The following is a 10299-nucleotide window of genomic DNA, read 5'->3' as shown; positions in this document are numbered from 1 at the left end:
TTTTACTTTTTAATTTCAGATCTTCCAATGAGTTCATCAGGCTGTGTCTGCTTCTTGCTTTCCCTGACTTTTACTTATCCAGTTAGGCAATGAGTGATGCAAATATTCGTTTCAGTCACTTTTGAGCCTCTCTAGAGACCTAAGCTGTCCCATCCTGTTCTTGCTTCAGGGTATCTACAGCTGCATCCATGGTGTGGCCATCGAGGAGCGCCAGTCGGTGATGAACTCCCCCACCGCCACCATGAACAACACGCACTCCAACATCCTGCGCTTGCTGCGCACGGCCAAGAACATGGCCAACCTGTCGGGTGTGAATGGCTCTCCACAGAGCGCCCTGGACTTCATCCGCCGCGAGTCCTCTGTCTACGACATCTCGGAGCACCGCCGCAGCTTCACACATTCCGACTGCAAGTCCTACAACAACCCGCCCTGCGAGGAAAACCTCTTCAGCGACTACATCAGCGAGGTGGAGAGAACGTTTGGGAACCTACAGCTGAAGGACAGCAATGTGTACCAAGATCACTACCACCATCATCACCGGCCCCACAGCATCGGCAGCACCAGCTCCATCGACGGGCTCTACGACTGTGACAACCCGCCCTTCACCACCCAGCCCAGGTCCATCAGCAAGAAGCCCCTGGACATCGGCCTGCCCTCCTCCAAACACAGCCAGCTCAGCGACCTGTATGGCAAGTTCTCCTTCAAGAGCGACCGCTACAGCGGCCATGACGACTTGATCCGCTCCGACGTCTCCGACATCTCCACGCACACTGTAACCTACGGGAACATCGAAGGCAACTCAGCCAAGAGGCGCAAGCAGCAGTACAAGGACAGCCTGAAGAAGCGGCCGGCCTCGGCCAAGTCCCGCCGGGAGTTCGACGAGATCGAGCTGGCCTACCGCCGCCGGCCGCCCCGCTCCCCGGACCACAAGCGCTACTTCAGGGACAAGGAAGGGCTACGGGACTTCTACCTGGACCAGTTCCGCACCAAGGAGAACTCGCCGCACTGGGAGCACGTGGACCTGACGGACATCTACAAGGAGCGCAGCGACGACTTCAAGCGCGACTCGGTCAGCGGAGGGGGGCCCTGTACCAACAGGTCCCACCTCAAACATGGGGCTGGCGATAAGCACAGCGTGGTCGGAGGGGTCCCCGCGCCCTGGGAGAAGAATCTGACCAACGTGGAGTGGGAGGACCGGGCCGGGGGCAATTTCTGCCGCAGCTGCCCCTCCAAGCTGCACAACTACTCCCCAGCTGCGGCGACCCCGGGGCAGAACTCGGGCCGGCAGGCGTGCATCCGCTGCGAGGCCTGCAAGAAGGCTGGCAACCTGTACGACATCAGCGAGGACAACTCCCTGCAGGAGCTGGACCAGCCTGCGGCCCCCGGCGCAGCCACGTCTAATGCCTCCACCGCCAAGTACCCGCAGAGCCCGACTAATTCCAAGGCCCAGAAGAAGAACCGGAATAAGCTGCGGCGGCAGCACTCATACGACACCTTCGTGGACCTGCAGAAGGAGGAGGCCGCCCTGGCCCCGCGCAGCGTGAGCCTGAAAGACAAGGGCCGGTTCATGGATGGCAGCCCCTACGCCCACATGTTTGAGATGCCAGCCGGCGAGAGCACCTTTGCCAACAACAAGGCCTCCGTGCCCACTGCCGGACACCACCACCACAACAACCCTGGCGGCAGCGGCGGTTACATGCTCAGCAAGTCGCTCTACCCTGACCGGGTCACGCAAAACCCTTTCATCCCCACTTTTGGGGATGACCAGTGCTTGCTCCATGGCAGCAAATCCTACTTCTTCAGGCAGCCCACGGTGGCGGGGGCGTCGAAAGCCAGGCCGGACTTCCGGGCCCTTGTCACCAATAAGCCGGTGGTCTCGGCCCTTCATGGGGCTGTGCCAGGCCGTTTCCAGAAGGACATCTGTATAGGGAACCAGTCCAACCCCTGTGTGCCTAACAACAAAAACCCCAGGGCTTTCAATGGCTCCAGCAATGGGCATGTTTATGAGAAACTTTCTAGTATTGAGTCTGACGTCTGAGTGAGGGAAGAGAGAGGTTAAGATGGGTATGGGAGGGTAAGGCTGGGTCGTGTGGCGCGCATGACACGGAGGGTGACGGGGGTGGACTTGGTCCCATTTGATTCTTTCTTGTTGTTTAATTTATTTATGGGATCCTGGAGTTCGGGTTCCTACTGAGGGCAACCCCAGTGACCAGCACCATCTCTCCCTTTCCCAGTTCTCCCCTCCTTCCCGCATCTGTCAGCCGTCCCTCTTCCCATGATGCCATGCAATGGGCCCTCTCAGCAGGGGAGGGTGGAGCGGGAAAGGAGGTGCTGCATGCAGGACTTCCTCCTGGCGGGGATGAGCTCCTCGCCATCTACTTGAGTGAAGCTAGGAGAACCAAAAGGAGTCCACGTCAGCACAGAGGTAGCTGTTCCCCAACTGATCTTTTCCTTGAGGTGAGGAAGCAGAAACTCTTGAGTGAGGCCATTTAGCATACTTCTTAGAAATGAAAAGAGGCTTTGGCAGCTCTTGTTGCTTAGATGAGATGGGTCTGGGTACCTTGTGCCAAGCAGAGGGTGTGTGGCCATGTTTATATATAAGCCAAAAAAAAAAAAAGTTGTCTTCAACTCCTTGAGACCCATTTGTGGTAAGCTGGAATAAATGGTCCCTGGTGGATGAGTGAATTCTTGAACAAACTGGAAACTACATATAATAGTGTCCCATGGTGCCCTGGAGGCAAGAATAGGTGGACTGTGTGTGTGTAGCCATGTACACTTGCACACACGTGTAGTCAGGTGCTTCTAAATGTAGAGAAGGCAACCTTGACTCATGTTGTTTCTTTCAACGTCCTTAAGCAATGTGCTTGTTTTGGCTTATATACAAAGATGGCCGTATGTTACCTGAATTTGGGCTGCCTCTCCCCTTTACCCTTCCTGAATGAGAAGAATGGAACTTCTTGACAAAGAAGGTTCTGTGATCTCTAGACAAAGGTATTGGTGAGCAATCTTGCAAAAGCAAAGTAGAACAATAATTCCTCAATGATTGCAAATAATTTCATCCAGTTTGGGCCAAGAACTTTCCAGGAAGGCTAAAGGGAAACAGAGGTAGCCATAATTATTTTGCCCATCCTTGGGAGCAAAAGATTCTATAAAGTTCTTTTAAGATTTTAGACCCTCAGCTGGCCAAGTTTTGGGGAGGGAGTTAAGGGAGGCTTTGAAGAAGAGGAGTCCTTTATGGTAGGGTAAGTGAGAGAGGGGGATGTTTTCAATGCTTTGATCCCTTCTTACTTAACCTGAAGCTAGGAAAGTAGGCTTCTTCCCCTAACACTGATTACAACTGTTATGGAACAGACAGTTATGAGAAATGAGCTTGGCTTTATGAGTCCAGCTCGGGAGGCACAGAGAGAAGAGGAGACTTGGTAGAGGGGGAAGAGAGGTGGGGAGGGATTCTCCACCACCTCTTTTGGCCCAGTTCCCTGGGAATGTGACTTGAGCCTGAAGCAAATGCTTTTGTTAGAGGCCCTTTCACCTTCCTGCAACACCTCCTTTCCCTCTCAGATTGTAATATTCAAGAATTAAAAAAGAAAACATGTATAAAACTCCAGGGATGAGGGTACTGGCAGACATGATGCCCCCTTCACTTAAAGTTGGAAAATGGAGAAGGGAAATGAATATTTGTCACTGCCGGTCCTGAAACTTGGGGTAGGGCTGTTCTGTGGGTCAGTTCCACTGTCCTGCCATCCTCCCCTGCACAGGGTGGCATCCAAAGAGCCCGGGGTCTGTTTGGAAGCTTGACTGCAGGACCGCCATGTTGCACACAGGACACACAATCCAGAAAGGTGCTCATCCTCCTCTGGAAGGAAGCTGCCATGTCTCTTCAAGTCACCCCCTCCAGGGCTGCTCTTTGCCTTCCCGTGTGCCCTGACTCAAGACCCTTCCTCATCCTGCCCTTGACTGCTGCCCCCAGCCCTCCTCCTTGATTTTTACCTCAGTATCTTTCATTTCAAAGCCAACAGAAGGCCTTGTAAAGCTTTGTTTTCTTTCTCAAATGAACGTGGGGGCAAGGGGCTGAACCTCTCACAGATTTGGAGAGAGGGGCACGAGTGCTTTACCTTAGATTCAAGGAGAGACTTTGAGAGAGGACAGAGGGCGTGAGGCTTCTCCAGGAGGAAGAAGGCGAAGGGCCATATAAACACCGCTTTGCCCTGACTCTGTCCAGGGGTCATGGGCTCATCCCCTCATCTTCCTCTTACCTCACCCCTTCAAAATAAAAAAAAAAAAGAAAAAAAACCAAACCAACTAACCTAGCGAACAGCAATCTAGAACCAAGGGGGCTTTTTCAGTCTCCACTGGTGACAGAAATCAAGACGGTGTTTATTTCATATGTAAATATTTTGTTTTCTAATTAATTTTGTATAGATAAAGTGTTCTCTTGTGAGTATTCAGGGTGTTGGGCTGGAGGGAGTGGGGTGGGGAAGGGAATGAGGGGAAAGGTGTCTTATTATGGGTTTTAATTTTCCATCAGGGGAAATTGTTTTGTATGGTTTATGCTTCAGAGTGTCTGGAAAAAGTGAATGGAGGCCACTATGGTGAAAAAGCCAGGGGAAAGTCATATGTGTCCATGCCCCTTTCCCAAACCAGTCTTTTTACTGGTCTATGAGAATGTCCATGCACTTTGACCTGGGCTTCACATAGAGCCCAACAGGCTCTAAGCAAACCCAGATCTAACTTATATCTTCTAGGTAGACCATAGGGACCCGTGTTCCACACAAAGACAGGCTGGTGGCACCCCATTTTCCCTATCAATACCTAGGGCAGGAAAGATTCCCAAAAGGGCTTAAAACAAAATCAAGGTCAAATTAACCTCCCGTTCTTGGTTTAGCTGAGAAGTTTCAGGAAGCAAAAGCCTAAGAAATCTCCCAGCAGCCTCCTCTGATGCTTACCAACCATCTCAGTCATTTGATGCTCTTCTTCCCGGTACCTGGGCACTGGCCCTCTCCTTGGCCCTCTACCCTTAGAAATCAGCACTGAAGGCTCACCCAGAACATTTCCACCAACTCTACTTTTTGAAGCATGTGATATCTGATGACAGAGAGGTAGTGCCGGTGACTTGTCTTATAAATTTCTGTGCTTTTCTAGAAAAGATGACCAGATCCCCTGAAAACTCAGTGACTAGATGATCTCCTTAGTAAAGTCACTAAAGTTGATTTTAGAGGTAGGAGAGTGGGAATGTGAGGAGTGATGCCAGTGGTGACTCTGTGTTTGCCTTGTCCTCGTTACTTCCATCAGGAAGGTGCTACTGGCCTTGAGCCAGGGATTCAAAACTTGACCTTGGATTAACCAGACAAATAGAATTTCTTTCACTGGACTGTTGGCTTTGTAGAGGGTGGCAGTTTCTCTCTTTACAACAGGATGAAATTTCCAAACCCATTTACCCAGCATGTTACATTATATTGTTTCCTATCCTCCCACCATGAAAGTATCAGCTGGATAACTCCATTTTTCTAAACCCATGTTTGGTCCTAATTGGTCACTTTTCTTCAGGTGGATATTTGCACTGGACCAAGTTAGGATGTTCATTGTCTGCTCAAGAAAGTTTAAAGAGAAGGAAGCCAAGCATTGTTAAGTTCCAGGTGTTACGTAATTTCAGAATAACAAGCTGGTGAAAGGCACAATGAAGAATTCAACAGCAATCCCTGTATGTATGAGAGATGGGTGGAACCAATATCCACTCAAAACTGTGCTATTCCACAGATATCCTCAGGAGCACCTTAATAGTCTCATGTTCTTCAGAATCCATGCTTTTTCTCTATCATATCATTTTGGATGTGGTCCAGTATCACTCCTTTAAGGGGCAATGTTTAAACCTCAGCATTTCCATGACCTCAATAATCCAACCTTTGAATTGACCTGAGTCAAGGATGTGCACACCCTTCAGAGTGATGCATGTACAGTGGAACTTGTTCTTTCAAAATTCGTCACTGTGTGTCTTCAGCCAGAATGTGGGAAACATGCTTAATGTGTATTCCCCTGTACTGGCCACAGCCATGTTGTGATTGGGGGGAAAAGCCCAAATGATTCCATTAAACGTTGCTGATGTCAATAGTGCCAAAATGCATGTATAATGTGAATAGGATAGGAGTTGCCTATATAGTTATGTGAATTTCATCCACCCAGTCTTCCATGGTCATCAGGCATTGCCCAAGGGAGAATTCTCTGCAGAGTGCTGGTCACCTGCACATCTCATTTAAGACCTAGGGTTTCTTTGTTTTTGTTTGTAGTTCAATATTTAGAGATTTGTTTGTAGTTCAATATTTAGGCTTTGGAAAAGCTATTCCAGACCTCATTTTATTCTTTAATCACCATCCCTCTTAAAAAGCCCTGTCATTGCTTGACACCCTGTGCGTGTCTGTTTTGGAGTGTTAGGAATGATTCAGATGTACCCCTATGTGATGTAAATGCAGTGTTATTGATAAATACATTTGGTGTTTCCAGGGACTGTGGCCATACCTTCTGTGCTCTCGAGCCCAAAGCTGCACAGGAAATGCATGCTCAGTGGGCTACTGAAACACTATAGCAGAGCCTTTGCCTTCTCACTTGGGTGTCAGAGACTCTTCTTATTGTCTGAAGAACTCTTTACAAAGGAGAAACATCTCAAGGTGCACTGTCACTCTGCCATGGGTCTGGCCTTACATGTGGTATATGTGTAAGATACTTTCTTTTCATTCCCCACCACACTCCAGCCCCACTGGTTGCCCACACAGATGTGTTACTTTAGCACTGAATAATGTTCATCCATCATTGAAATGAAAGTCATCCCAGGAAAGGTGACATATTAAGCCATATTAGGGATTTATACATTTAAACATCTAATTTACACTAGGATTCTCATTCCTTTTCCTGGGAATAAGTTATGATACAAGAGAAGAGAGAGAGAAAGAGAGGGAGAGAGAGAAGAGAAGAGAAATGCACTAAGAGTAACAGAGTAGAGAACACAGCAAGTTCTAGAAGGAAAAGACATTTAAACCTTATTTTCCACCTGCTTTTTTTTAAGGCTCACATGATACCCAAGTAGGGCTTCTAGCTAGGAATTATTTTCAGTACACAGTCACATAAGTGTGTAAATTTATGTATTTCTAAGTTTCATATCTTTTAGGGCTATGACTTTTTCTATAGAAAATGGGAATCTGTTGCTTTTCCACCATCATAGGTTACTGAAGAGGCAGCTAGAAAGATCAAATTGAATTAATGGTATAATAAAAAGTTACTGTCATTCTCTGCTCTCTGTCTAAGTTCAGTTACTCTTCCAATTTGCTAAATTTATCTATAGTCTATACTTCTCCACTTTCATAAGGGATGCCCAATTATTCCAACACGCACTAACCTTTAAGGAGCCACTTGATTCCCAGGTGTTAACCTGTGGGACAGTTCTTTTTTAGGCTTGTAGATATTGATGCTAATATGTAGACTAGTCCGTCTGAAAGCCTCTGATATTGATCTATCAAATAGATGTAGGATTCCATTCTAGTTGCTGGGTTCCAGTATACATGAATACTTCTGACCCGCATCCCATTCCAGCCACATTGACTCCAACACACAGGACCCTATGAGTTTTGTGACTTAGAAATAACCTACCATTTCCATGACAAAGGCCTCTACACAAACCTTTCCTGAAAGTCAGTGCTGCCATTTCTATGCCTTGGAGAGACTGGTGAAGTATAGGACCTCTCGTTTACAATACTGAAGCAATGAATTTTGAAGAAAGAGTAATGGGTTAGGATAACAGTACTGGAAATAAGTGGGAAAACTTAGACTTTGAGTTTTTGGCTCTGTTTCACATTTTAAAATATAATTGTTGGCATGACTAAGAGAGTTAGCACCCCTGAAGAGAACTGAAGGTGGAAAGCAGGGGAGATGAATAGAATTCCTCACAGCCTTGGTGCTCTGGTGTGTAGAATCTCTGTTTTGGCCAAGTGAAAGAAATGGAATTCAGTGCAAGGATTAAGGGTACAATTAAGATGCACAACACTAAGCCCATTATTAAACTGTTGTTTTAAAGATTTGGGTTCCACACTTTATTTTATTTTATTTTATTTTTTGGTTCCACACTTTAAACCTGAATTCCTTTATCAGTAATTATTTAAGTGTGGTGATTTACAAGGTGGGCACATTCTAATAACTATGCAGAAAAGACAAAAGCTCTGGTTAAATATGTTAGCTCAATTAATAACTTATTTATTGAGAGTTATTGCTCAATAACTCTATTGAGCACATATTAAGTCCCTTGGCTAGTTCTTTGAAGACTATAAAGGATTTTAAAATGAAATATATGATATGCACATAGACTACATGGGCATAGAAGTATAAAATATTTAAATGTATGTATAAATAGGCATGCATAAATTGGTGTGGTTATACATGCAGCCTTAATATTTTCTGGTTTCTGAATATGTGTCAAATATATCTATTATATTATCTAAAAAAGATTATAGAGATTCAGCTCTCCATGTCATGAGCAAGCCTGGACCTCTTCTTTTGGAATCATTACACCTTCCAGAGCTAAAACTCTGCAATTTTCTCTCTGATCGCAATCTTTCCTTTTCTCTATCATACCTACCTTCCACGAAGTCTCCTTTGTTGTTCTGGTTCATAAACCCATCTGGTTTCATGGATTCCCATCTTTGATCTAACCCTGTGTTCATGCATATCAATGCTACTCTCAGCAGCAATCTCTTCTTCTTGCCTTCTCACTACATCTACCTTGCTTATCTAACTCTGAATCCCATGCTCCCAGCATCCATTCTGTCTCCAAGAGAGAAGGTTTTAAACCTGAGCTGAAGAGCACAAATTCAGTTCATTTAATCTCGCCTGAACCCCACTCATGTTAGACATTTTTTAAATTTCTCAAATGTTTGATTCCATGTCACATTCTCTAGTGTTTATTAAATTTGTTTTATGTTCCCTTCATTTTCATTCTATTTCAACAGATATTCTTTCCTACTGTGTTGCCAAGAAACACTATCTGAATATTGAATCCTCAAATACCCTCTCCTCTCTACCTTTATGTGTCTTTGTCCTTTACTCATCTTTTCCATCTTCCCTCTCAACTCAGCATTCCTCTTCCCTGTGCTTTGATATCCCCTGACCTCTCCTGAGGTGCTCTCCAGCCAATAATATACATCTCCCTGTTGCATCCATAATCCCTTCCACATGTCTATCTGTAACCATCCCACAAAACAAACCATACGACCCCATCAGTTCAAAAGACACGTCTTCTCCTTGATCCAATTAAATTTTCAAAATCCTGTCCTATCTCTGTTTTTCTTTTTTCACTTTCAAACGTTTCAAAAGGGTAGTGTCTGTCTTCACTTCTTTGCCTAATACTCATGGCTTTATCACTGAGCTACTGCTCTTCTAAAACTATTCACTTGCAATATCCCAATGCACTTCCGGTTACAATATCCAACACCCTTTTTTCTTTCCTTGTTCTTCAGCCTTCTTGACATTAACCTAAACTTGCCATTGGGAGGGGGCACCTTCTGGGTTTGCTCTCAGTTCTCTGGTCCTCTGCTACTTTGCTGGCTTCTGCTCTTTGTCCATGCCCTCAGGGGTATGGTGTTCTCAACCTGACTCTCTTCTCTTCTTTAAATCCTCAATTCTGTAACCATCTTTCTGTATTCTATGACTTTAATGACTCTCGGAATGAATTCCAAATCTTCACTTCTACCCACTACATTTCTCTTCAGTCTAAGGCACAGATTTCCAATCATATTCTGACACCTAACTTCATATTGACTTGAATATCCATGACCATCCCTGCAAACCTTCTGCATGATGGTAAAAGGAGGAAGCATCTGAATATATCTCTTGTCCACAAACTCAAGCTTTTTAGGCACCTTTGCCTCCTCTAATTCCCTCATTCTGTCCATATAATCATTTGGAAAGCCTGTTAATTCCCACCAAGATTTTCCAGTCTTCCCTTTTCATTATGGTCTGTTCCAGTAGTCTGGATTGTTTCAGTGTCTTTTAACATTGTCCCACTATTTTATATCTGAATCTACTTACTTCCTATACACAAATCATATCATTTAATTCTTCTCTTCAAAAAAATAACCTTGATTGCTTTACTTGTCACAATCTGGAGCAAGAATAAGTTCTCATTATTTGCCCCTGTGTGACCCCCCCCATAGCCCAGACAAACAAAATGAATCATATTTATCTCTTAACTTTCCTATGCCAACTTGTGTCCCTGCTTATGTCATTCTTTATTCCCTTTGCCTCAAATATTCTCCTACCCAT

The 10299-nt window shown here is 45.5% G+C and overlaps 1 protein-coding gene across 1 annotated transcript in view; it reads left to right on the top strand.

Annotated features, from left to right (window-relative positions):
* GRIN2B (glutamate ionotropic receptor NMDA type subunit 2B) overlaps positions 1 to 2318 on the top strand; it is a 309065-nt gene extending 306747 nt beyond the window's left edge. Inside the window, exon 12 of the mRNA XM_003797783.2 lies at positions 170 to 2318. Within this exon, the coding sequence (XP_003797831.1) occupies positions 170 to 2038 (1869 nt within the window). The 3' untranslated portion in view covers positions 2039 to 2318. The remainder of the gene's footprint in view (positions 1 to 169) is intronic.
* Positions 2319 to 10299: the final 7981 nt, after the last annotated feature.

This window comes from Otolemur garnettii, unplaced genomic scaffold, assembly GCF_000181295.1.
Source record: "Otolemur garnettii isolate 467f Iridium unplaced genomic scaffold, OtoGar3 scaffold00124, whole genome shotgun sequence".
In the NCBI taxonomy this organism is placed as follows: Eukaryota; Metazoa; Chordata; class Mammalia; order Primates; family Galagidae; genus Otolemur; species Otolemur garnettii.
Note: the sequence above shows the minus strand (reverse complement) of the source record. Positions and strands in the feature narration are given on the sequence as shown.